This window comes from Pithys albifrons, chromosome 1 (assembly GCF_047495875.1).
Source record: "Pithys albifrons albifrons isolate INPA30051 chromosome 1, PitAlb_v1, whole genome shotgun sequence".
NCBI lineage: Eukaryota > Metazoa > Chordata > Aves > Passeriformes > Thamnophilidae > Pithys > Pithys albifrons.
The window spans coordinates 85,563,549-85,590,403 of record NC_092458.1 but is presented as its reverse complement, the minus strand read 5'-3'; the positions used below and the strand labels follow the sequence as shown (position 1 = coordinate 85,590,403).

Sequence of the window (26,855 nt, the reverse complement as noted above, 5' to 3'; positions counted from 1 at the left end):
ATGCCCTTACAAGGGCACCCCAGAGGATTTGGCCTTCCAGCAGTGCTGCTGCATCAGGTGAGCCTGGCATCAGCTGGGAGTTGGGAAGAGGACTTCTTCCTCCAGGTGGCACTCAAGGCCCAGAGTGCATGGCTTCTGCCATGGGGACAAGTCCACAGGGAGGGTCACAAAGATGAAGGCAAAGGGAGTGGAGTCAGAAGGCTGTAACACCTTGGCTTTGAAGACAGACGGAGAGAGTTGGGTTTGTTCAGTCTGGAGAAGAGAAGACTCCAAGGTGACCTTCGAGCAGCCTTCCAGTACGTAAAGGAGGTTTCCAGGAAGGCTGGAGAGGGACTTTTGACAGGAGCATGTAGTGATGGGTTTTAAAATGGGAGAGGGTAGGTTTAGATTAGAGATCAGGAAGAAATTCTCTCCTGTCTGTTTGGTGAGGCACTGGCACAGGTTGCCCGGAGGAGCTGTGGATGCCCAACCCCTGGAAGTGTTCAAGGCCATGCTGGATGGGACTTTGAGTAACATGTTGCAGTGGCAGGTGTCCCAGCTCAAGACTTAGGGCTTCAAACTAAATGATCTTTAAAGGTCCCTTCCAGCCCAAACCTTTCCATGATTCAAGGATTATACCCCTGCAGTTTAGAGATGGAAAGAGAAAGAGAGATCTACACTCACAGCACAGAGACTTTTTTCATTGGTCTAATATTGAACTAACTCTTGTATAAGAATTCAGAATTTGTTCAACAAAACCAGTGCACACAGAGGACACCCTGTGCATGACACAGCAGAAAGCAGACACTTCTGATCAAGGAGACAAAGCAATGTACAGCTCTGGACATCTGTCTTCCATTCCTATGTGTTCATCCTGCAGAACTCCATCTCTTTGCAGCCAGTGGCCACTGGACCCACTCAGAGAGAAGAGGACACAAGAACACAGGACCTGCTTTGAGGACCCTGAGCCTTCATGTGTTCCCCGAGCCAGTCCGTGCACTGCGCTTGCTGCACAAAGGGTCATATCACTTCCACTGACCTTGTCCCACCCAGCACAGTGAGGATGCAGGCTTCAGAGCTCCCCACCCATCCCAGCACAGTGCTGCACTATTCCCAGCCCACGGCTCATCACTCAGTTTTACTCTGGGTGGGGTTATTTCCATTATACAGTTACTGCTGCAGCTTCACAAATTCGATGATAGATCAAACATCTGACATTATTCCAGTTATTAGGCAGTTCTGAATCCCTATACATTACAACACAATTCTCATCATTGTGATCACTCGGTTTGCCTTTGCGCCAAAACCTGAAAGAGAGATAGACATGTTATTCTCCAGCTTTCACTGTAAAGCACAGCCAGAAAAGGTCACAGAGGGATGCAAGACTTCAAGGAGAGAGAGAAAAATTCCCACTGCTGATTCACGGACAGAAGCAGTAGCCTTTCTCTCACTCTGGTATGCCAATAGCACTAAGGTCATGTGAAAACTTGCCTTTTTTGTAAAGCCTTCCAACACAACAGAACCCTGCTCTATCCTGCTAGTGAGAACTGGTCACCACCACTCACTCCATGAACTTCACACCCATCAGAGGCACATGTCTGCCTCCAAGGCAAGTTTGGGACACTCCCTCTCATGTACCAACAGGAACCCTCACATCTCTCCTTCTTCTTGCACTGCCAGGAGCCACAGCAATCACCCCTCATCAAGGGATACTCACGTTGCTGACACATTATAGGGAGTCTTGTCCACCCACTGCCACTGGTCCACACTACTTGCTCTCAGACCGATGTAGAAGTTTTCTCCTCTTGAGGGTTGTTTTATTTGACCAAAGAGGAAAACCTGGAAATGAGGGAGAATGGAATGTCCATGAGGTGCAGGACTGAGCAGAGGGAGTCATCAAGAGTTCCTATGGGGTGATGCTGGTGGCAGAGTGCTGTAGGGGTGCATAGAGAACACTCCCTGTCCCCTGCAGGACAAGGAGGGGCTCTGAGTTCCCTCCAGGGCCCAGCACTGTGTCTGTGGCTGCTCTGCCTCTCTCTCAACTCTGTGCACATACCTGCTCTTCCCTGCTGTTGATCACTGCCAGGTGGGAACCCATCCCAGTGCAGTTCTGCTCACTCTCAACCCAGGACATCTTATCAGGGGACAGAAAATAGCAGCTTTTTTGAAACCTTTTCCAGCCCTTTGGGCAGCACATCCAACCTCGGCCTGTGTGGGAAGACACCACAGAAAGGAATTACAAGAGAAATGGTGATGGTAAAGGTCCAGATTCTCCAGGGGCAGTGCTTATGTTCCCCTTAGTCACTTTTCCTGACAGAAAGAGCTTCAAAATATGAGAGTGCGGATATTACTTCCCATTGTTTTGAGGATCACCAGTGAGGTTTGTATACACAAGGTCATGGTGATCTCCTTGCAAGGTGATCTCCAGTTGTGACTAACTTATTTTGGTGATCTGGTTTGACTTCTTCCTGTACACCCCCCTCTTGAGGCCTTCAGCCCCTGGAAACAGGGGATATTGCTTCTCTCCCTGACTGCAGCTGCACTTTGATTATTTCTCCTTTGTCAATCTCCCCAGTGCCACTGTATGCTGTCCCCATGGTTTTGTCAGAGTTCACAGCCATGCTGCCCTCCAGGACATCATTACCATGGGCCTCTCCTCCCCCTAAGCTCACAGCAGGACACTCTCCTTCTCCCTGCTTTCCCTTCTCTGGAGGCTGCGTCTCCAGTCTTCTCCTGATGCCACTTGATGTCAGGGCAAACCCCACCATTCCTTGCCCCCATCCCAAAGACCTCCTGTAGCCCTGCCAGCCCTACTGACCTTTGCCTTGTGACATCACTGAGTCGCACTGCCATGTTGTGAATTTCTCCTGCAGGGCTGTGGGCTGGTCACTGCTGCAGGAGAAGGGAGCCACTGGAAAGAGAAAGGAAAGGCGGCAGCATTACCCTTTCCTCCTGCCTCCTCACACAGCACATCCACAACCCCAAGGACTTCTTTGGTACCTTCCCCTTAGCTTCCCCTCAGGGGGATGTTGAAGACCACGGTGAGGTCTCCCCTCAGGCTCCTCTTCTCCAGGTTAACAAACCAAGTGAAATCAGCTGCTCCTCATAAGGTTTCCCCTACAGACCCTTCACCATCCTCATATCCCTCCTTTGCAAGTTCTCGAATAGCTTAATGTCTTTTCATATTGTAGTGCCCCAAACTGCACATGGGACTCAAGGTGATGCCTCATGGTGCCCTCAGTGCCTGATTAATAAATTCCTATAATAGAAGAATGCTCGGAGGAGAAGGACAAGGATGATGAGGGACTGACCTCCACTATTGCAAAGAAAGGTGACCTTATTGCTACAGAAAAGGGGACGAGAAGATAGACAGTCTTTGTTTTAGCTCAGCTGAGTGAATTGACCAGCTGTGTAACTGTGCATGCCTGTAAAGATCAAAATGAGGGCAGTGTCTTCCTAAGTCAGCCAGAGCAGCATGGGAAGAGTGTATATGTGTCTTGGTCCAAAATAGTGGAAAATACTGAATGACTACCAAAAACTTACCTGAAGAATGCACTGGGCCTGAGTTGGCTTTAACTCACTTTATTTTGTCTTGGTCTGTGGGGACAGTCAATGCCTTGATGTTAAGCACATTGCAGAGCTGTGTTCAGTTTTGGGCCCCTCATAACAAGAAAGATATTGAGGTGATGAAAGGTGTCCAGAGAAGGACACTGGAACACATCTGGAGCAGAAATCTGATGAGGAGTCACTGAGGGAGCTGAGGGCTCATGAGTACCCTTGAACTACCCCATGGGCTCAGGGGTGAACAACCATGATGTTTGTGTGAACAAGCAGTGAGCCAGCACAGAGGTTGGAGCTGGATTTATCCAGGATGAAGCACTTTCATCTAGTTAAGGAAGCAGAGCAGCAGCTGGGGAATTGTGGGAGCAGAAGAGTGGAAAGGTTGGTCTAAGGCAGGTATGCAACAACCCACCCTCTTCCACAGCCTCAGAACATGTTTTCATGGCATCCTATAGTAAAATTGTGCAGTACAGCATCTTTATGCCTCAAGTCCCCAGCTTCCTGCCTTAAAACAATCCAGTTTTAACTGACAATGACAATCCCAACCTCAAAGGCTGAGTGACACCAAACTATATGCTGATGAAGTTCTTTGTGTTGCTTATGAGACTCTCAACATCACTCACTTTTGTTTGCCGAAATGTTGGGAACACAGTGCCATTCAGTAGAGTTCTGGAGCAGAGTCTTGTACTGGCCATGGCTTCCATGAAGTAAAACAACTGGGAAGAGAGGAACAAGAAGGTAAGTGCTACTCTCATCCTTTCCTCCTCCTTCATAGGCAACCTTTCTCATCCTCCACCTTCTGGCTTAGAGACCCCACAGAGACTCTGTTGTGTGACCAAGCTCTGAAATCTGTATTGAGGAAGGAGGTGAGAAACAGCAGGCCATTTCTCCCATTACCAGTCACTCCCACCCTTGGATGAGCTTCTCTCACCTCTGCAGGCTGAGAGACTCATTATCCCAGCTGACAAATCCAGCTTGGACATCAATTCTGGATGGAGTCAAGAAAGGGACAAAGAACTCATGGGATAGGCTTAATAAGTGTGGAAATGGTTCAATTCATCCCCGAGTAATAAAGAGACCCTGGAACACACCCAGAACGATCACAAAGGTAGTTTTGATGACAACAATAGAAATAAGGAAGAGCCAGAGGTTCAGCCAGGAACACCTTCTCTCTTCTACTGGAGCTGAAAAACACAAAGCAAGAGTGGGAATCCTCCAGCCCAGAATTAGGACAGGCATAACCCAGATGGCTCCATACCCCAACACTTGGCTGGTACCCTTGTTGCATGGACTGTGAAGCCCCACAAGTCCTGTAAGCAGATCCTGTTGCTTGTCAGTAGCAGTGGGTTAGATCCACAGAGCAGAGCAACACAGGGGGTAGCCTGAAGCTGCTTTCTTATTTCACTGCTTGTCATACGACCTGCCTGTATTCTGTCCGAACTGCACTCTGCTTGTTTCTACAGTTAAAAAAAGGCACTTAGAAGCTCTTGGGTGAATCCCTGCCTATTTCTCCTTAGAGATACCAGAGATGGGAGCAGTGACTTGTGCTCAGCTTGATGCAGACAGCTTTAACAGGGTAATAATAGTAGGATAGCACTCTTCAGTCTCATTGTTTACAGTAAAGAAATCTGAAAAGGATGGCAGATCATTGCCCCTGTGGACTTTCATTCCCCTGGCTCTAAGAAAAAAGCTCATTCTCCCACCCCAAACTCACAGTTCCCTCATCTATTGCACTGCTCTCGTCCTAAGCCCCTTCTCCTAATACCAGGAAAGCCAGCATACCATGTCTATTATCCATCCCTGCCCTGTATTTTCCCCCACCTCTTAATTCTTCTACAGGAGGACAGGAAGGAAGGGAGGTGGTTACCTGCAGTTCCAGGACTGACTCTTCCTTGGCAATTCATTATCCCCACCACAGTATCACTCTTCTCCAAGTGTCCACATTACCAGTGTGGCCACAAATGCAGTCTTCCTCCTACACAGGGCAACACCCACAATGGTGAGGAGTATTCACAGTTTCTAATCTGGTGTGCAGGAAAAGCCATATCCTGGGTGTTCCCCACAGCACATGGAGACTGAGGCATTTCATCATGGCAATGCAAGAAGATTTCACAAAATGTTCATTGCAACACAGAAACAGAATCACAGATTATTCTGAGTTGGAAGGGACCCACAAGGATCATCGACTCCAACTCTTAAGTCAATGGCCCACACAGGAGATTGAACCCATGACCTTGTCATTATTGCAACCAAGTTTTTAACCGACAAAACTAATCTCAGGGTCACAGAGGCAGAAGAAAACAGATGAAGAGTAGCATCATTCCAGCTCAAACAACCTCCATTTGAAAATACTCAAGCAGTTTCACAGGACATGGTAGTGGCCTTCCCTCTTTGGTCATTGCTCTTTCCCCAATCAGTGAGTATGTGTGTGAAAATACATATATTAGTCTGTATATTTGGTGTTTGCTTGCAAAAGACTAAATCTGCTGCAAAGGAGAGTAAAATAAATGGCAAGAAATCATATCTGTGACTCAGTCTGGGCAGTGCCCATATGAAGTCTGAGCCCAGTAACCCAGAGCACAACAAAGAACTTGCCAACATTATTTTTAACTCACTGCTCAGGGAAGAGGATGGAGCTCTGAGCAGAGGGGCTGCATATGACCTCTTATTGTGAAGCTGGAGGTCAGAAAGGATCACTAGACAGTGCCAGAGACCCTGTGCATTACAGAGCATGCAGGGTTACTTGGTCAAGACTACAAAAGGCACAGCCATACATCGTTGTTCTAACACTGCTCAAGGCAACTTGAAAATCATGCACAATAGTGTCATAGGGATACATCTGAGGATAAAGAATCTCCACTGAATCTCATTGCAACCCTAATGAACTGAGGCGGGTACACAGCCTTTGCTCTCCCTTGTCTCACTAGCTGGTTTCTCTGTGTGAAGAGGCATGGCTGGGTGCAGTGAGGAGCGAATGGGACAGCTCGTAACAATTGCAGAGGGATGTGGGCTGAAGCGTCAAAGATCAGGGCACAGAATTGGTTACAAGTGAGGACAATCTTAATCTGTGTGTAGAAGATATACTCTGGGTATGCCTTTTGTGCCCAACAGGCTGCAGGCAGAGTTAAACCCTGAATTTCTAAACACTTTTACGCAATTAAGGGCCAAAAATTCTAACCCTTCCAAACACATTCACATATCTCCTTGTGCAGTCTCCAGTCTCTGACCACAAGCACCAGAGGAAGTGCAGGTCCACATCCTCTTTTCTCAAAGCACGGTTGCACTAGTCTCACACACTCCCTGCTGGAGATGTAGGGTTTGTGTGTCTGCACAGCACTTCCTACAGCCCACTGACCCAGAGGCCAGTGAGACAGCACAGGGTCACACAGGCACACTGAAGGTGTGGGTCTGTACCTGTCGCAGCACTGACAGCCATGAGGGCAGGTCACCCACGGCATCCATGATGAGGGTGCTCTGCTACAGACAGAGGTTGCAAAGTTGCAGATCAGCCTGATATTGACTGACACTTTATTCCTTTTCTCTATTTTCTCAGTGTTAATAATGTTTTTGCTTGCTCTAAACTTTGTGTTCAAACTTCCTTCTGTGTCCCAGAAGTCTTTTGCTATTTCTTTGATTATCTTTAACCTGGTAGTCCTGTACTTCTTTAACAGCAGTGCTTTTTGTGCCCCCTCGACTAGTTTGGGATATTCAATTCACATGGCCTTTTGCACTTACATTACTATTTTCTCCCTTGCTACTATGCAGACCATTTGACCAACATGAAGGTCTGTTGAAACAGCTCCACAAAATTTTATTTGGGTGTATTCAAAGGCTCTAAAGCAGAGGGACAGCAAAGGACTGCCTTTTCAGCATCAGAAACCAATCTGCTCTTCTCAGCTAATCAATAGCTGATCTTACAGCATTCAGATGACTAACTTGGAAATAGTCTCAAAGTGATGAAGGTAACCAAAATGTGCACTAGACTGCACAGAAATTCCTTACTAGTCCTGTTGGCAGGCAGCTGAGAACAGTGATGGGAGAGGTTACCTCATTGGTGGAAGGATCTGAAACCAATGCAATGTCTCCAAAATAGCAGTGACTTCTTTCTCTGTCCTGCTGCATAAACATGGGCAACATGCTTGCGGAGAACATGTACCAGTGATCTCTATCTTCCTGTGCATCTTTCCTCAGTTGTCTAAGTAAAGATTCTCTGTGGTTTCCTATCTGTTCCAGTCATGAAGATCTTCATGAGTGACCCTTGATATTTTCACTTTACAAATCTATGTGTCAGATCAGTGTGCTGGCACAACAGAGTGGCACCTGGCAGTGCAGAATTGCCAGGAACCCATGATCTTGAAACACTGAAGTCAGTGCTACTTGATCATTAAAAGTGCCCTCCTAGAGGAGGCAAAGGAGAACCCTGAATCTACTTCCAGAGATCCTTGCAGTATAGACAAGAGTCAACAAGAATGGCATGATACAGACAAGATCAAAGGGACATGAGCTATGGAAAATACTGCAGTTACAAGATGTCTTCCAGGACTCAAGGTTGCAGGAAAAGGCATAGAATGCACTTCTTTCAGAGGAACTCAGGATCTGAGAACTGAGAACCACAAGCTGGAAGATAAAACTTCATCAGCTTTTCTGCCAAACTATACCATGTAATAAATCAGTTGGAGCTCCTATTTAGGAGGCAGAAACAGATCCTAGCCCATGTTGGGAGCAGCGAAGGTGCGTTGGTTTAGAAGGCACCAGCCTCCTGAAGCAGGATGAAGAATGCTTGAGAGGGTTGCAAGGACCAACGAAGAACAGCAAGTGTGCTCATGTACAGAATTTAACTTGCTGGATCTAGTTCTCTTTTTCTCTTAGGTTGATGGCAGTTTCTCCATCCATTGAATCCTGCAGGCAGTCCTGATTTCCAGTTTTCTTGAATTCAGAATGATTTGAAGGGAAAGACTTAGCTGAACTGGTCAGATAAAGGCAAGTAGCCTAGAAGCAAATACTAACAAAGAGAAAGGCAGAAAACAGTGAGGAAGTGCTACAAGCTGTGATAATACAGGCAGAGAACTCACCCCACAGGGAGTGGGATCCCAATGTGCCTGGGTGCTTTACACTGTCACAGACTGAAAACCAGCTCCACTGCGCTGAGCCCCAGCAGTATGTGTGTGAGGGCAGCTCCCAGAGGCAGCTGTCAGGCTTAGCAGCTTGTGCTGCAGTTTCTGAGCTGTGTTCAGCAGTAAAGTACAAGCAGTCCAGGAGGATCCTGGAATGCTCCTTACCAAAATTTCCTGACACAGGTTATGGTGAAACAAAGACAAAATAATATGGCGTAAAATTTAACTATACTGTTGCTAGCATTCGAATTTGTTGAGACTTTGCAAAATGTAATGTAATGTAATTGTTTGCAAGTAGGGCCAGCCTAAGCAGTGGGCAATTAAGAAAAAAAGAGAACTAGGGCTAACCTGAGTATGTTCAACGAAGACAAGAGGACTTGCTTGAATGGAGAAGCAGCTTGAAGCACATGAGAACTGCTTTCTAACACAGAGGGGGGAAGCAGAACCCAGACAGAGGGGGGGTGAAGAATAGTTAACAACATAAGACATAAACATGATGCCAAAGGAGTTTTTGTTCTGATTTTCACATTTTGTAGATTTTAGGAACACAGTAGTTGTAGATTTTTAGAGGGTTAATATTTCTAACAGTTTAAGTTTAATGCCTTTCTATTACTACCCCTGTCCCAGAACAGGGAACTCAAATTCCTTTAGTTAATTAATCTCGTTTAGACTCCTTTCCAAGGTAAAGAGCTGAAGGATATCAGAAGGCCTACAGAATGAAACATAAACATAGGTCAGAGTGACCCAAAAACCAGAATTGGATGAACTCCAAGAGACCTTTGTGTGCCTGAAGAAGAAAAGTTGATGAAGACAGAGGGTCTTGACGACCCCAGACCCAATTCTGGGGGTTGGACCAGGAGTGGGACTGGGGCTGAACTGAGAAACGTGTTAAGCAATGATTGGAGGATCTTATTATAAAAGCCATGGAAACAAGAACTGAGACACATGCATGTCATCCTGTATTCCTGTGGGCTGTAGGCCCTGTGTTATTAAAGGACCTTTACTTTTTATCTTACCCTACACTAACGTGGCTCGAAGTCCTGTTTTTGGGGGAAGGGTCATTCACGGCATCAACAACAAAATATATAATTCTATGACGTAAATCTACAGACTGCCTGTAATAGATAATATTTAGAGCTATCTGCTTAAAAGGGCTGAATTTTGTACATCTGGTGGACACGTACTTGGGGGCATGGGCCCCATGCATGACCCCAGCCGTGGCCAGGCCGTAATAAAATGGTGCTTTACTATCAATACTGAGATTTTCTTTAAATCAATGGGGCATCCAAAAATAGATGTGCTGTGCTGGGTCTCACAATTACCAATGAGGAAGAGCTGCTTGGGAAGTAAATGCTGGGGAAAGCTTGTCTGGTGAGAATGAGATGCTGGAATTCAGTACCTTGTGAGGAGGAAGCAGGGCAAAATTCAGGATCACAATCAGAGTCTTCAGGATAGCAAACACTCGATGATTTGAGGATTTGTTTGGAAGACTCCTATGGGAAGACTCCCGCTTACTTCATTTGCTTCTGTGTTGATCACCACTGTGTGTGAGCCTGTGTCCTTGCTTTCATTCCTGGACATCTGTTCTGCCAGTATGTGGTAGCAACATTTTTGAAAGCATCCCCAGCCCATCATGCAGCACATCCAGCATTGCACTGATAGGGATAACATGACATAAAGTGACTGTGTCCAAGGCAGGAGTGGGAATATGGCCTCTTTTCTGGGGAGTCACCAGAGGCACGGAGCCAATGCTGGATTGTTCCCTCTTGTTGAAAAGGCAAATGAAACATCTTCTGGTTGCATCTTCATAAGAGGAGAGGCTGAGTGAGTTACAACTGTTCAGACCAGAGAACAGAGTGAAAGTGCAGGCTCCACCATTCACAACCATTTCAAAAATCTCCTGTGTTCTTGTCAGGTAACTACTGGTCTGCCAGTTTTCCTCAGGATGAGGTTTCCTCCATCAGACTGTTAGTGCTGCAGATTCATGAATTTGGAGATAATGGCTCTCATTCCTGTAGAAGCTTGTTCCAGTTCTGTTGTACCTGTGCATTCTGGTGGATTACAATATAGGCTTCATCATTCATATTAGCCATATCTTCAAGCCTCCAGAACTGGAAACATGTTACCCTCCAGTATGACCTAGTCAAGCATTGCAGCAAAAGATGAGGAGCAGGACTTGGTGTTTTCAGGGGACAGGGGGACATGGGGATGGTCTCTTCCAGATGCTGATTCATCCAGAGCCTCCTGGATGAATCACATCTGTAATTCTACTTCACCACTGACTGTGGTGTCAGTCCTACATGGAAACTTGCTTTCTTCCTACAGCCAAGATGAGAGGGCCCTGTTCAGAGCTGGCAGCTGGTGCTGTTCACTGCACGCCCACCCCAGGTGAACTGCTGGTCAGCTCTGTCCTTCATGGGCACTGCACCTCCAGATGGCTTTACCTCTGCAAGCCTAACCCTCCCTGTCTTGGTATGGCTCTTGTCTGGAGGAGGGAAGAAAGGAAATCTGCTCCTTGTCATCCCTGTGTGCCAAGAGTTATCACACAGAGAGGGCTAACAGGGACTCCTGCATGGCAAAAGTCTTGTGGGAATCTAGTGGGAATCTTGCTTAAGATCCAAGGCCAGGAGGTCACTTCCAGGCAGCCCTAAGCCCAGGATGGGGTTGGGAAGAGCTGTGACACTACATAGCACAGCATTTAGGCTGCAGGTGGAGAGGCCCTCACTTGCAGGGCCAGGAGGGTGTACTTGAGATGGGACACTTCAAGAGGCCAGGAAACAAGGTGGGAGGACAAGGGATCTGGAAAGTAGAGAAATTAACTCAAAACAGAGAAGAGAAAATCACTGCAAGGGAGATGGGAGATGGACTTGATTACACCATGAAGAGGAAAACCACCATGGAAATAAATTCTGGGAGAAGGGACTAAAACGCTGCTTTGTGGGGATGGCCTCAACTCTCATAAAACTCCCTGAACAGAAGAGGAAAGTCCTTCTCCAGCATCAGCGCTCCAGGACTGGCATATTAACTCTGCGGCTTGTTGTATGACATAGGGCCAGAGAGGTAAATGTGAGAGCACTGGGCTTAGGCAGTGCCAGAGGGGAATGGGAGGAGTCTGAGGCAAAGAAAGAGAAATGGTGTAAAGGAATATGTTCAGCAGGACTTGTGAGGAAAGAGGAGGCTTGGCACTGGGAAAAAAGCCATTGGAAGACAGAAGCATCTCAGCCTCAAACAGGCTATTAAGAGCACAGTGGTCGTGTTCCCACTACAGGACACCAAAGGACATTAACTCAAATAGTAGCAGAGAAGGATTTTGTTCTCCATGAGATGCACATCTGCACTGTGAAGCTGGAGAGGACCAGGACACCACAAAGGGGAAAGGAAGCTATTTGCAGCACTGCACTTCTCCAGCTCCCTGATGCAACCACAGGTCTCTGCTGACCACTGGTTTCTCACAGCTATCTGAGACACTTCTTCATAACCTCTTCTCTTCTTGACTGTATCCTGTGGAACTATGTCAAATCCCTAAAAAGATCAATTTATATCTGTGGAAATGCCCTTGTCAACCAGTGGGGGTGGCTAGTTTCAAAAAAGAATTTCAGACTCTTTCCCACTTGACAGAACAACATCAGGCAATTATGAACTCCAGGAAGCACATCACTGAAAATGGAGCAGGAGCCCAGGTGTCCAAGCCAGCTCCCAGGAAGACCATGCAGTCTGAGAGGCACCTTCTAAGAAAGTCCAGAAGTCTTGACCAGCTGCCAGAGAGACCTTTTTCTCTTCGTGCCTGACATGAGACCAAGTGTAGGAAAGACCAAGAGACGCAGGGGCAAGATACAGACAGACTGAATGACTAACCTGACTGCTGGACAGGTCCATATCGTATGTGTGTAAACATACATCTTTCTGCTGGCAGGCTTTCATGCTGCTCCAGCCAGGGAGGGGAACAGCACCAGGCTGCTGTATGAGTTGGTGTCAGTGCTTTCTGCCTGTGCTGACCTGTGTGATTTTAATATGTGTATATCCTTTTACTCCCATATGCATCTCTATATGTACATATTATACACACACTCATGCTCACTAATGTCTGGAGCTACAGATGTGGAGCTGCAGAAAACACACTGCTGTTCCTAGAACTGCTGCCAGTGATTGGCTGAGGAAACCAACTCTCCCAATCCCCTTGTCTCCGGTATGAATTCTCCCCTCTCTTTGGCACATAGAGACAGGATTCCCTGTCACAGGTAAGACAGAGTTGCACAGCCAGGAATTGCACATCCAGTTGAATGCCCTGCTGGGAGCTGGCACTAACTGGTCAGGCAAGCTTAGGCAGATGATGTTTCCTGGGGCAAACAGAAGTGAGGATATAGGGTCCAGGAAGTGGGAAAGAGTGGAGAAAAAGTGAGATCCACCATAAGTGGTGGCATATGGTCTGCACCTGGCCAGGAAGGCTGTTCAAATGGCAATGAACTTCTGGAAGGGACTTGATGGGCATGAGCAGCCCTGCCCCTTCCCGCCTCTTCTGCAGCATGACCTGGCCTGGGCAGGCATGCCCTTACAAGGGCACCCCAGAGGATTTGGCCTTCCAGCAGTGCTGCTGCATCAGGTGAGCCTGGCATCAGCTGGGAGTTGGGAAGAGGACTTCTTCCTCCAGGTGGCACTCAAGGCCCAGAGTGCATGGCTTCTGCCATGGGGACAAGTCCACAGGGAGGGCCACAAAGATGAAGACACTGGGAATGGAGACAGAAGGCTGTAACACCTTGGCTTTGAAGACAGACGGAGAGAGCTGGGTTTGTTCAGCCTAGAGAAGAGAAGACTCCATGGTGACCTTCGAGCAGCCTTCCAGTACCTAAAGGAGGTTTCCAGGAAGGCTGGAGAGGGACTTTTGACAGGAGCATGTAGTGATGGGTTTTAAAATGGGAGAGGGTAGGTTTAGATTAGAGATCAGGAAGAAATTCTCTCCTGTGTGGTTGGTGAGGCACTGGCACAGGTTGCCCGGAGGAGCTGTGGATGCCCAACCCCTGGAAGTGTTCAAGGCCACGCTGGATGGGACTTTGAGTAACATGTTGCAGTGGCAGGTGTCCCAGCTCAAGACTTAGGGCTTGAAATTAGACGATCTTTAAAGGTCCCTTCCAACTCAAATCATTCTATGATTCAAGGATGTCCTAGTTAGAGCATCTGGGACCAGCTTATCACTGTATGGATGTAACCAAAACTGTGTATTCTACACCCTCGAGATCATGTCGCATGGACTGTTAATGGTGGATCATGTGCAGCAGCTACTCAGGGCACACCTGACCCCTCAGGCTACAAGCTGGGTGTTACAGAAACCTGTGAGATCTGGAAGTGTTCCTGTCTTCACATCAGTGTCTCAGCTATAATAACTCCCCTCTGGGGAGGCATCAGCACCTTCACATCCAGCCTGAGTAGTCATGTCTGCTAATGAGCCATCAAAGACTCCAAAATTATCCCATGACTCACAGAGTTAGATCACCCCATTGTGGAACTTCCCCCTCCCAGGGGAGGTACTGAGCATTCCCATCTGAACCTAAGCAATTATAATCTTGTGGTCTGGGGACTTCTGGTACCACCAGTCAGATTCAGAGGACGAGAACCTCAACAGGACTGAGACCGCCACTCTTGACCAGACAGCTACCATCATCATCACCAACAGGTTCTTCTTTCCTTTCCCTTTGCACTCAGCAGGTCCACATGGCGCTCATCACAGTGGTTGAGAAACACCATTCTATTCGTGCCCCAGGGGGCTGGGTTATACACCTGGGTTTTGTGGGTTAAAACAATTTTTTTCTCTGTATCATTGTACTTATTGTAATCTTTTTATTAAATTGTAACTGTGACTTGTAATGTGTTTTTGAGTTGGATTCATTTCTCCTGCCAGTTTACCTTTCAACCAGCACAACGGATTATACCCCTGCAGTTTAGAGATGGAAAGAGAGAGATCTACACGCACAGCACGGAGACGTTTTTCATTGGTCTAATATTGTGTTTTCTCTTGTATAAGAATTCAGAATTTGTTCAGCAAAACCAGTGCACACAGAGGACACTCTGTTTGTGACTCAACAGAAAGCAGATATCCATGATCAAGGAGACAAAGCAATGTACAGCTCTGGACATCTGTCTTCCATTCCTGTGTCTTCTTCCTGGAGAACTCCATCTCTTTGCAGCCAGTGGCCACTGGACCCACTCAGAGAGAAGAGGACACAAGAACACAGGACCTGCTTTGAGGACCCTGAGCCTTCATGTGTTCCCTGAGCCAGTCTGTGCACTGGGCTTGCTGCACAAAGGGTCATATCACTTCCACTCACCTTGTCCCACCCAGCACAGTGAGGATGCAGGCTTCAGAGCTCCCCACCCATCCCAGCACAGCGCTGCACTATTCCCAGCCCACTGCTCATCTCTCAGTTTTACTCAGGATGAGTGTGTTTCCATCACACAGTTACTGCTGCAGCTTCACAAATTCGATTATGTTTCTCACATTTGATGTCATTCCAGTTTTTGAGGGTTTTTTCAGGTGCATGCATTACAACGCAGGGCTCGACCGTACTATCACTTGGTTCATTTTCCCGCCAGAATCTGAGACAGAGACAGACATGTTATTCTCCAGCTTTCACTGTAAAGCACAGCCGGAAAAAGACACAGAGGGATGCAAGACTTGAAGGAGAGAAATGCTGATTCATGGGCAGAAGCAGTACCCTTTCTCCTCAGTCTGGTATCTCACTGGCACCGATGTCATGCGGAAACTTGCCTTCTTCCTACAGGCTTCCAACACAACACGACCCTGCTCCATCCTGCTAGTGAGAACTGGTAACCCCATGGACTTCACACCCATCAGAGTCACATGTCTGCCTCCAAGGCAAGTTTGAGACACCTCCCTCTCATGCACCAACAGGAACCCTCACATCTCTCCTACTTCTTGTGCTCCCGGGAGCCACAGCAATCACCCCTCATCCGGGGATACTCACGTTGCTGACGCATTATAGGGAGTCTTGTCCACCCACTGCCACTGGTCCGCACTCCTTGCTCTCAAACCAATATAGAAATTCACATATTTTGAGGTTTTTCTTATCTGGTCAGAGAGGAAAACCTGGAAGTGAGAGTGTGATGTCCATGAGCTGCAGGACTGAGCAGAAGGAGGCATCAAGAGTCCCTGTGGGGTGAGGCTGATGGCAGAGTGCTGTATGGGCACAGACTGGACATTCCTTGTTCCCTGCAGGACAAGGATGGACTCTGAGTCCCCTCCAGGGCCCAGCACTGTGTCTGTGGCTGCTCTGCCTCTCTCTCAACCCTGTGCACATACCTGCTCTTCCCTGCTGTTGATCACTGCCAGGTGGGAACCCATCCCAGTGCAGTTCTGCCCACTCTCAACCCAGGACAAGGCATCAGGGGACAGAAAATAGCAGCTTTTTTGAGACCTTTTCCAGCCCTTTGGGCAGCACATCCAACCTCGGCCTGTGTGGGAAGACACCACAGAAAGGAATAACAAGCGAGATGGTGATTGCAAAGATCCAAGTTCTCCCAGGGCAGTGCTTATGTTCCCCTTAGTCACTTTTCCTGACAGAAAGGGCTTGAAAATGTAAGGAGAATGCAGATATTTCTTCCCATTGTTTTCAGGATCACCAGTGAGGTTTGTGTACACAAAGCCATGGTGATCTCCTTGCAAGATGATCTCAAGTAATGACTAACTTATTTTTGTGATCTGGTTAGACTTCTTCCTGTACACCCTCCTTGAGGCCTTTACCCCCTGGAAACAGGGGATATTGCTTCTCTCCCTGACTGCAGCTGCACTTTGATTATTGCTCCTTTGTCAGTCTCCCCACTGCCACTGTATGCTGTCCCCATGGTTTTGTCAGAGTTCACAGCCACGCTGCCCTCCAGGACATAGAATCATATAATCATAGAATCCACTGGGTTAGAAAAGACCTCCGAGATCAAGTCCAACCCTTGGTACAACTCCAGTCCATTTACTAGATCACAGCACTCAGTTCCACGTCCAATCTGCATTTACAAACCTCCAGGGATGGGGAATCCACCACCTGTCTGGGCAGGCCATTCCAATGCCTGACTCCTCTCTCTGGAAAGAATATTTTCTGATATCCTACTTAAATTTCCCCTGGCAGAGCTTGAGCCCGTGCCCCCTTGTCCTATTGCTGAGTGCCTGGGAGAAGAGACCAACCCCCACCTGGCTAGAACTTCCTTTCAGGTAGTTCTAGACCGTGCTGAGGTCATCTCTGAGCCTCCTCTTCTCCAGGCTAAACAACCCCAGCTCCCTTAGCCTCTCCCCATAGGACTTATGCTCCAGTCCCTTCACCAGCCTTGCTGCTCTTCTCTGGACCCACTCCATTACCATGGGTCTCTCCTCCCCCTAAGCTCACAGCAGGACGCTCTCCTTCTCCCTGCTTTCCCTTCTCTGGAGGCTGCATCTCCAGTCTTCTCCTGATGCCACTTGATGTCAGGGCAAACCCCACCATTCCTTGCCCCCATCCCAAAGACCTCCTGTAGCCCTGCCAGCCCTACTGACCTTTGCCTTGTGACATCACTGAGTCGCACTGCCACGCTGTGAATTTCTCCTGCAGGGCTGTGGGCTGGTCACTGCTGCAGGAGAAGGGAGTCACTGGAAAGAGAAAGGAAAGGCGGCAGCATTACCCTTTCCTCCTGCCTCCTCACACAGCACATCCACAACCCCAAGGACTTCTTTGGTACCTTCCCCTTAGCTTCCCCTCAGGGAGATGTTGAAGACCACGGTGAGGTCTCCCCTCAGGCTCCTCTTCTCCAGGTTAACAAACCAAGTGAAATCAGCTGCTCCTCATAAGGTTTCCCCTACAGACCCTTCACTATCCCTTCACAATCCTTTGCAAGTTCTCTAATAGCTTAATGTCTTTTTATATTGTAGTGCCCCAAACTGCACATGGGACTCAAGGTGATGCCTCATGGTGCCCTCAGTGCCTGATTAATAAATTCCTATAATAGAAGAATGCTTGGAGGAGAAGGGCAAGGGTGATGAGGGACTGACCACCACTGTTGCAAAGAAAGGTGACCTTATTGCTATAGAAAAGGGGACAAGTAGACAGACAGTCTTTGTTTTAGCTCAGCTGAGTGAATTGACCAGCTGTGTAACTGTGCATGCCTGTAAAGATCAAAATGAGGGCAGTGTCTTCCTAAGTCAGCCAGAGCAGCATGGGATGAGTGTATATGTGTCTTGGTCCAAAATAGTGTAAAATACTGAATGACTACCAAAAACTTACCTGAAGAATGCACTGGGCCTGAGTTGGCTTTAACTCACTTTATTTTGTCTTGGTCTGTGGGGACAGTCAATGCCTTGATGTTAAGCACATTGCAGAGCTGTGTTCAGTTTTGGGCCCCTCATAACAACAATAAAGGGACAAATAAGCTGGTGAGTCTTATGGAGTACAAGTCTGACAAGGAGTGAATGAGGGACCTGGGGTTGTGTAGCCTGTTGAAAAGGAGGAACAGCAGTGACCTTATCACTCTCTACAACTTCCTGAAAGGAGGTTATAGCAGGTGGGGATCAGTCTCTTCTCCCAGGTAACAAGTGACAGGGCAACAGAAAATGGTCTTAAGTTGTGCCAGGGGAGGTTTAGTTTGGATATTAGGAAAAATTTCTTCACTGAAAGGTGGTCAGGCACTGGAGGAGGCTGTCCAGGGAAGTGGTGGAATCAGCATTCCTGGAAGCATTCAAAAAACTTGTAGATGTGGCACATGGGAACATGCTTTAGTGGTGGGCTTGGCAGTGTTTGGTTAATGGTTTGATTACATGACCTGAGCGGTCTTTTCCAACATTAATGATGCTACGATTCTATGCTTGTATGACCAGTAATGAAAATCATGGTTATATTGAGATTCATCTGTGCACTGCAATTGCCACTCTCTACGTGCAATTTGTACTGGAGTTTACATTGCAATACATTGCTGTATCACTCTGCTAAACCAAAATCCTATGTAGTATCAATTAACTTGGGTGAGCGAATTTGCCACTAAAAACTAAACCTTCCATGTTTTTTAGAAGGTATCAAACTCTAACATTGCACCCTAATACTCCCCAAACATTCAGCCAAGTACTGTGAAAAGTTACACATTTGGAGACAAAGCAATATAAACTTTCAGGACTTAGGAACTAATGACAGGAAAAGGAAAGCCAGTGATTTATCCTAAAAATATGCCCTCTTCCAGAATCCATCATGTTTATTGACAATTTGTGCAAACATACCATGAATGACCTTTAACAGAAAATGAGAATGAAACAGTGATCACAGTCTCCACAAACTGCATGTGCAAGAATAACCTTTAATTAATTTTTCTGCAATTAACCCTAAACAGGTGTGAGAGTTAGCACTGTGCAGTTTATCCTGGAGATGCCAGGTCTGTGGCATTTTTCCACAATTTTTCCATTAGGACATGGAGTGTGTCCAAGCACCTTAGAGAGCCTAAGTGCAGATTCAGCTGTCTGTATAGACCCTTGTGCTTCCATCTCCACTTTTCCCCCTCTGCTAAATGTAACTAAGTTCTTTTTGTGTGGTATGAAGGTAGAAAATTGTTCCAGAGTTCCAAAGAGGCCATGAAAGATGGGAATGTACAATCTGGCTCACTGAAAAGGCCCAAGTAAACAGTGGAAGATCCGGGAGATATACACAGACATATACAAAGTCAGGGCAGAAAACCTGAGACCTTTACACAAAGCCCAGACAAGTTCTGAAAATGGTCATGCTTTAAACAGGGCAATAGCCTAGAAACTTCCAGAAGCCCCTTCCTGCCTAACTCATTCCGTAATTCTCAGAAAGAAGGTGGGTATAACAGAACCACCTGGCATAATGCTGGAGTAGTCCTAACTCCTACATGGCACTTGGCCATAACCTCTGGTTTGGCTGGCCTGCAAGAGAGAAGTTTGTGTCATGTTGCCACTGTACCCTGAAATCCCCAAAGTTTAAGTAGTCAGGAAAGATATTGCTTCAAGACACACCTTTCAAATGTTCAGCATTTGGGTTTTCTGAACCCAGATGCTGGTGCTTGCATCCTTTCTTGTGACACAATAGTTCTTTAGTAAAAGCCCTCCCTGGCTGCAAGATATTCCCTCTGGGCTCTGATTTCTCTGCTTTTCTCCCAGCATTTCCCCCAGACCTCTCTCCTGTAACCAGCCTGCACATACTCACCAAGGAGAACAACAGCAAGGGCAATGCATGCCAAGAGGAGTAGCAGTGAGATCAGCCATGGGAGCCATGGAGGGTATTTCTGGGGATGGTGGTCATTCTTCTTCATCTCAGGAGGTGCTAAAAGGAAAGGAACACACCAGACAAAATAGGACAGTCAACTATGCTTCAGTCAGTCCACAGTTCACAGTCCACATACCAGGGATGCAATACTCAAGAGAGAGCTCCTCAGAAAAATAAAAAAGCAATTTCATTTCTGATGTGGAAGTTAACATGGCTGGGGAGAAGGGCAGGCTGGGATAGAGCAGAGGACCTCTGTGGTTTCTGAAGAAGATCAGGTTCAGTGACAGTGTTTCCAGTCCCAGCCCAGCTGGTGAGCTAACAATGCTAATGGTTGTTGGTTGGGGGTGAGGCCTTCACACGGCCTCTGTTTTTCTACAGTGATCCCAAAGCTGCCAAATACAACATTGCTCTATCCCTAATACTAGAGACATTCACACAAAGATTCCATGTGGAGTTCTCCCCAGAAAACTTTTTATGACTGATTTAGTTCCTTCTTAGCTTTTTGGATTCTCTGTGCAGAAGGTTGGTGTAAGATGAATGAGGACAGGAGACAAAAACGTGCAAAGCTATGATGACTCATAATCATTGGGAGATTAAAAGATACACTTTTCCCTTCCATCTCTGCTTTCGAATCCAGAGTTGAGAGACTTGTTGTAATAGGTTGTGCTAGGCTGGATACCTGGGGCGGAAAAAGGCTCTGTCCAGCAGCCTGAGTAAAGTCACACACTCAGATTAGGACTTTCCAGGACCTAACTTTTGTGCAGAGGGATTTTGCCAATACTGAGGAGATTTGAGAGTAGGCAGGAGAGTGGGTCACCAGGAAGGAGAAGCAAACATTTTTTAGGAGATTGTTCTAGCTAGTGTCAGGTACAGCAGACAGAGCAAATAAGAGGATGAAGAGACAGCAGCACTCACTGCAGGATAAGAGTAAAGAAGTTTTGGGAGAGACTGATATTAATGACAAATTTTTTTTGTTCAACGTGAAAACTCTCAAGACTGTCAGCAGACATGTGTACCTGCAAGCCATGCCTAGTAAGCAAGACTTCCAGAAACCTGCTCTTTGTGGAAGCTTTCTAACTACTTTGCAAAGGCTACAGCAGGGCAAAAGGCAACATCTTCTATTATCTGGAGAAGAAACATTTATAGACAGACAAGATCTAGATTTTCTTGGTCAAATAATGATTTTCTAGACAGAGCTTTTGTCTGTAGTGAAAACAAGGAATTGGCTCATGATCTGGAGTCCCAGCCACCTACTTCAGACAATGGATCTAATCAATCCAAATTATTTTTTTGATGTGCAGCACATCCAGAGGTTGACTGTTCTACCTGTGCCCAGTCAGGTCTGAGCATTCCACACTCACACCCAAGTGGCACAGGGACACCGCATGCCATGCACCTCAGCAGCACAACTAGTAATCTTGTGCACACTCAGGGGGTTGAGCTCCTGCAAAATGATTTCAACAGTTGTTCTGCATGCTTGTAACTTGTGGAGCATAATCCCAACACAACCAACCTGATGAGCATATGCTGGTTATTCAGTGTGAAAATCCAACATCTCCTTGTCACAGGCAGTAAGTGTGGTGCAGCACAGATGCCCGTGTTTCTATTTGGGAAATCCTGGTTGGAAATGCGGAACTTCAACTGCACTGTGGTGTGAAACACACCCTGATAGTCTCTGCCATTTCCTGCCGGAGTTCATGTATTTTTTGATTAGCTGGTGCCTTCTCCTTTCCAGCTTCCTGATTGCCAGTTTCGGTATCTCTAGAGCCCAACTGGAAGACTGGGAAATGGGAAAACACAGGTGCGCTTGGCCATTTCCAACATAGATTCTGCGTGGCCAGAGCAATCACTCAGAACAGAGCAGCAAGACTCTCTCAATCTTTCATTAATTTTCAATCATAACTCTCACCTTATGAGCATAATGTGAGGCTGTGAGAGATGTTAGAACTGTGTGCAGTGGTACTACTGGCCACTCCTCTGAACTCCAAGTAGAAGCTACAACCAGTGTGAGATCACTTGAACAGGCACACCAAAAATCAGACCCTGAGCACACACCCAAACCTATAGTATGAGCCTGGCACCCACAGCTCAAGCAAACATGGCTGAATCAGATGTCTTTGGAATAGAGCATTAGGAACACAATGGGGAATTTCCACTACTCCCACCTCACCACGATGGAAATGCTAGCTGTATCCAGAATCAACTCATCTTGGTGCATCAAAAACAGAGAGCTTTCAAGACAGTCAATTATTTCCATGACTCAGAGTAGGCAAAGAATAGCCTGGAACTGATGTCTGCTCTGTTTGGGGTTGTAAAACTGAAGCAAAGCTGTAAATAAGCAATCTACTCTCCTTAGCAGCAATAATTATTTAATTAATTTTTAAAAATTCATTGATTTATGCACACACTTTCACCCCCCCGAAACCTGCTGTTGTGCATGATCCTGTATGTCTGGGCAGAAGCAATGAGCCATACACAGAACCTCTGTGTGTGTGTCCCTACTTGTGGCATAATGACTACAGAATACATACTGATCAGAATACGCCTTACATTTACACAAAGTCCAGTAAAAAAAAAAACAACAAAAAAAAAACCAAAAAAAACCCAAAAACATTTTACCACTGTAATTTTTAAGAGCAATAAAAATTTGTTTGTTTGGTGTGCTAATTATTTTTCAAGAGGGGCAAGCATCAATAACAGAGTTGGATCTTCCTCCAGAACTTAAATAATTCTTCTTCTGTATATTTTTGGGTGTTCCATTCAAGTTTTGGGTCTCTTCTCCAAGTGCCATTTCTCAATCAGCCATGGACAATGGGGTTATGAGTTTCTGCAGCCAGTACCACTTCTCACAAAGCTGCAGAGTACAACTCACTGCTCTACTGTAAGGAGACACCTGACCTCTCCATAAGCAAGAATCAGTAGTCTCACTCTCTCAGAGACAAGGGCAATAGTAGCCAAGGCTGCTTTGGGAGCCCTTCCACCTTTGTGACAGATCAGATTGTTTGTAATAAACCACAGCCTCTATTGTTGGTACTCAGTATTGTCCAAAAATTACTCATTCAAGACTACATAATGTGTAAGGATGCAGCTACCACTAGCATGGAAATAGGGCTAGGCATTATTTCTGTACAGTGCCTATTCTGCACCCACTACCATTCTCCACTGTTGGTGTTGCAACCAGGGGACTGAGAGAGCCCAAATATGTTTCTTAATGAATATTCACTTGAAACCTACTGTTTGTGCTCCCAGTACTCATCCTTATTCATGTTGCAGCTCCAACTCACCTTTACTCTTGCAGACATTCCTTGAGCCTCTTACTTCAAAATTCCTCCAGGCTCCTGCATATTTAGTGGTAGACAGAAGGAAAAGCCTCTGTTCCCGGTTCTTCAGTCCCCCCTCACACCAGCTCCCTTTCCCCTGAATAACCCATCCATTCCTTACCTTCAACCACTGCAGCTGGTGATGCATTATTGAACTTCACCTCAGCATAGGTGATTTCTGATGCCATTTAATCACAGCGTGACAACTGACCCCGCCCTTAATTTTGCCACATAAAACGTGGTCTTTTTAGGCCCATAAAAGAAGGCTGTGCTGAACACTGGCAGTAACCTCAGAATTTCTCGGAGCTCAGAAATGCTCCAAATGGATCTCCAGTTTCTTAGCTGAGAAATACAGCTGTGGCACTATGGAGACTTCCGAGACATTAAAAAAAAAAAAAAAAGAAAAAGGAAAAAGAGAAGCTAGCAACTGAAAAGGAAGTTGCACTTCTCCTTCCCCTTATCCAATTCTCAGCTGATAGGCTTCCTTTTACAGATATTTTTAGGCTTTTCTTTTAGTTTTTTTACCTTTCTTATTTAACTTTCTCCCCATCCCATATTTTCATGGCTTCCTTTGTCTGTTTTTAATTCTTCTATTGTTCTTAGGTTTGCAGCAATCACAGGTCCTAGCCCACTTTAACCTGCAGTCCCATTCAAATGCATCCTGCCGTCACTTGTCCCTTGTGGTTAAGCTGCATTTGCTACATCAAATGTTGCAGCTATGTCTCATTCTCGGAAGTCAGTCCCAGTTGGGAGCTAACACTTAGAACAAATCTCAAACTTAGACATGAGACTAGGGATTTGCAGCCTTAGGCAGAGGAATAAAAATAATCAGAAGTGTGATATATCCAAGGAGAAACAGAAGGATAAGACGTGGAAGCAAAGTGGAATTAAAAAAATAAATTAGTTGATAGTTTAAGAGGTTATTGGAAAGACCACACACAGAGACCTTTCTATCACAACCTGATTCACAGCCTGTGGAAGTTCAGAGCAATGCTTGGTTCAGGCTCCATTTCAGAGGCTGAAAACGAATGTTTTATATTTTTCTGCTAAAACATTGTCATTTGGAATGGCCTGCCCAGAGAGGTGGTGGATTCACCATCCCTGGAGGTTTTTAACCTGAGATTGGACATGGCACTGAGTACCATGATCTGGTAAAGGGACTGGAGTTGGACAAAGGGTTGGACTTGATGATCTCAGAGGTCTTTTCCAAACCAATTGATTCTATGATTTTATGATCTCCCTTATCTGCTTTCTGCTAAAGGCCTCTGATACTACCTTGGACAAAATAACAGTCTACTGTTTAGTGTGATTTCAAGCTGGGGCAGATCTTGAAAGGAGACAATTAAGGGAAATGGCTGCTGAAATACATGCTAGATCAGAAAGACTTCTGAGAAGAAATGCCAGTGAGTCAGGCAGAATGAGAAGGTTTCACTGATCAGCAGAACTAGAAATCACAGAATGGCTTGGGTTGGAAGGGACCTTCAAAGACTATCTTGTCCAGCCCACTTGCCATGGGCAAGGACATCTTTCACTTCATCAGGCAGCTTAAAACCTCTCCCACCTGGTCTTAAACATTTTCAGTTAAGGGGAATCAGCAACTTCTCTGGGCAAACTGTTCCAGTGTCTCAACACCCTCATTGCAAAGATCTTGTTTCTTACATCTGATCTAGATCTGGCTTCTTTCAGTTTAAAACCATTACACTTTATCCTACAACTACAGATGCTGGTAAAAGGTCTCTTTCCATCTTTCTTTTAAGCCCCAACTAAGTATTGAAAAGCCACAAGGTCTCCTAAACAATCAGAAGGAATAAGAAGGAAGCTTTGTTGGGTTATTTTGGCTAGTTGGAATTTCCTTAAGGCAGAGCAGATGAGATGCTCACAGGACTTCTAGAGAGCTCACACAGTACACAGGGAATAGTTGGAGGTGAGATAGGGCAGTACAAGGAAGGACATGCACCAGACAACAGAGGACCACAATATTGTAGAAGGTAAAGGACATCTGAACACAAATTACAGAGAATTGCCCCTAAAGAGAGTGGGGCATATGTAACTTGATTTTTTACCTCATGTCTTGTGTGCTCTAAGCTGGATTTACTTCTTTTTGTATTGTGTGCATAGAGGGTGACTTTTATATAAGAACAGTAGCAGGACAGAAGCCTGGTCCCTTGAGAAATGCATGTTGCCTGCTTTTTATTCCAACATCTTTCGAGCAGTATCTTTGCCTTCAAGCTTTGCCCTCTCACTGGAATTAAGTCTCCCTGAGTGTCTGCTGAAATCTAGTTAAGCCCTCAAATTTCATGTTGAGATATCAGAGCAATCCTCTGCATGCTTCCCCCTGTCCCTACCCAATCCAGTCTCAACAGATCCAGTCTTGTGGGGAAAAGGCTTACTTCCTGACAGGGTTTCAAGATTTCCACTGGGAAGAAACAGGAAATACAATCAGCAGACAGAAAAGGAAGTCACAGAGTAGCTTCATGAGCTTTTTCCACTGAAACACATCTCCAAACACAGTTGAGGCATTTTAAATGCAAATTCAGGCTCTAGCTGGTCTTTTTATTATGTTACACTAGCCTGCACTCAAAAATCAGTAGACAGCTCAATTCTTCTTTCTCAGCCATCACAGTTGTTGCTTGCTATCAAAATTCAAGCCTGAATCATACTTCCATAGGATGCAGTGCTAAGCTAGTGTGCAACAACAGTGAGCTGATATTCCTGAAGATAAAATTTGTCCTTTGAATTCCACGGGCACTGATGGCATGTAAATGGGTGGGAGATAGGAACAATTGGGCCCTGCAGTTCGCTGTGGTGCTGAAAAAAAAAACAAAAGAAAAAAAAGAAGAAAAATAACACCTTGCTTAAAAATAACCCCAAAACTCTCAATTTGTTTCTTTTCATTCCCTCTGCTGCTCCTCAGTTCCTCCCTTTCCCCCCGTCTGGGTTCTGCTCACACCCTTGTCCTGCTACAATACCTGTGTTTCCCCACAGACACCTTCCAGGTCCACCCTACTTCACACTGCTACATATCCCCCACTCTCCCAGCTCCTTTCTAGGACTCTCGTGTTTGCTCATCTCAACAGTCCTGCTTTCCCTGCTTACTCATGCTCCAGTTGCTGGTTGCTCTGCAAGCTCCATGGGGCTGGCTGACTCAAAGACAAAGCACAGAGGAACTAATGCTCTTTCTCCCCTACCTGTCAGTGAGGTTTGAATAAGGTGGCATCTGCAAGCCTTTCACCACACAGTTGGTGTCACTCACTTCAGCAAGAAGGTCCATGTCACAGCAGAGGAGACAGCGCCATTGCACATGCCTTACTTCTTTTGAAAATCCAGCTGAATCAGTTGAGTTAAAATTGAATTTAGAAGCAAAGAAAAGGACTTGAATCCTAAAGCTGTGATCCCAGAGATTAAAAAAAAAATCCCCTTTTGAAGCTGAGCACAGCTAAACTGGAAACTGCAGAGAAGTGAGATGCTTCTTACAAATCAGTTTGAATGGAAAAGGTGCAGATGAGAGGATTGAGCTGAGGGCTTGTGAGTCATCACAAGTAACATGGAGGTTACACAGTGACATCACATTGGCAGCCCGAAGTCGATACCTAGAACCTGTATAGATGTAACAAAAAGCAAAAGGAAGCTGACATGGCTAA

General features: G+C 46.1%; 1 protein-coding gene across 7 annotated transcripts; it reads right to left on the bottom strand.

The window, feature by feature from the left end:
• Nucleotides 1–505: 505 nt before the first annotated feature.
• Nucleotides 506–23,816, bottom strand: LOC139672935 (C-type lectin domain family 4 member A-like). Of its 7 annotated transcripts, none has more exons than XM_071557718.1 (8): nt 15,632–15,693; nt 5,408–5,515; nt 4,632–4,724; nt 4,164–4,256; nt 2,798–2,890; nt 2,036–2,187; nt 1,697–1,818; nt 506–1,286 (listed from the first exon to the last, which is right to left on the bottom strand). In XM_071557718.1, exons 2-8 carry the CDS (start codon nt 5,442–5,444, stop codon nt 1,142–1,144), a joined length of 735 nt encoding a protein of 244 aa, XP_071413819.1. In that variant the 5' UTR covers nt 5,445–5,515; nt 15,632–15,693; the 3' UTR covers nt 506–1,141. The 7 variants fall into 7 exon arrangements, 5 of the variants coding, with proteins under 5 accessions (XP_071413819.1, XP_071413856.1, XP_071413843.1 ...); XR_011698012.1 differs by lacking the exons at nt 506–1,286; nt 1,697–1,818; nt 2,036–2,187; nt 2,798–2,890; nt 4,632–4,724 and adding exons at nt 15,967–16,118; nt 17,188–17,280; nt 19,835–19,951; nt 23,179–23,232; nt 23,336–23,816 and having other exon boundaries at nt 4,191–4,256; nt 15,632–15,753; XR_011698011.1 differs by lacking the exons at nt 506–1,286; nt 1,697–1,818; nt 2,036–2,187; nt 2,798–2,890; nt 4,164–4,256 and adding exons at nt 15,967–16,118; nt 17,188–17,280; nt 19,835–19,951; nt 23,179–23,232; nt 23,336–23,816 and having other exon boundaries at nt 4,577–4,724; nt 15,632–15,753.
• Between the last annotated feature and the right edge of the window lie 3,039 nt (nt 23,817–26,855).

Coding starts and splice junctions, on each gene's coding strand:
- LOC139672935 (XM_071557708.1), bottom strand. CDS start 23,402: ATGGCATCAGAAATCACCTATGCTGAGGTGAAGTTCAATAATGCATCA. Junction 17,281..19,834: donor CCTTGCTGTTGTTCTCCTTG/GTGAGTATGTGC, acceptor TTCTCTTTCCAG/TGACTCCCTTCTCCTGCAGC. Junction 16,119..17,187: donor AGTGATGTCACAAGGCAAAG/GTCAGTAGGGCT, acceptor CTTCCCACACAG/GCCGAGGTTGGATGTGCTGC.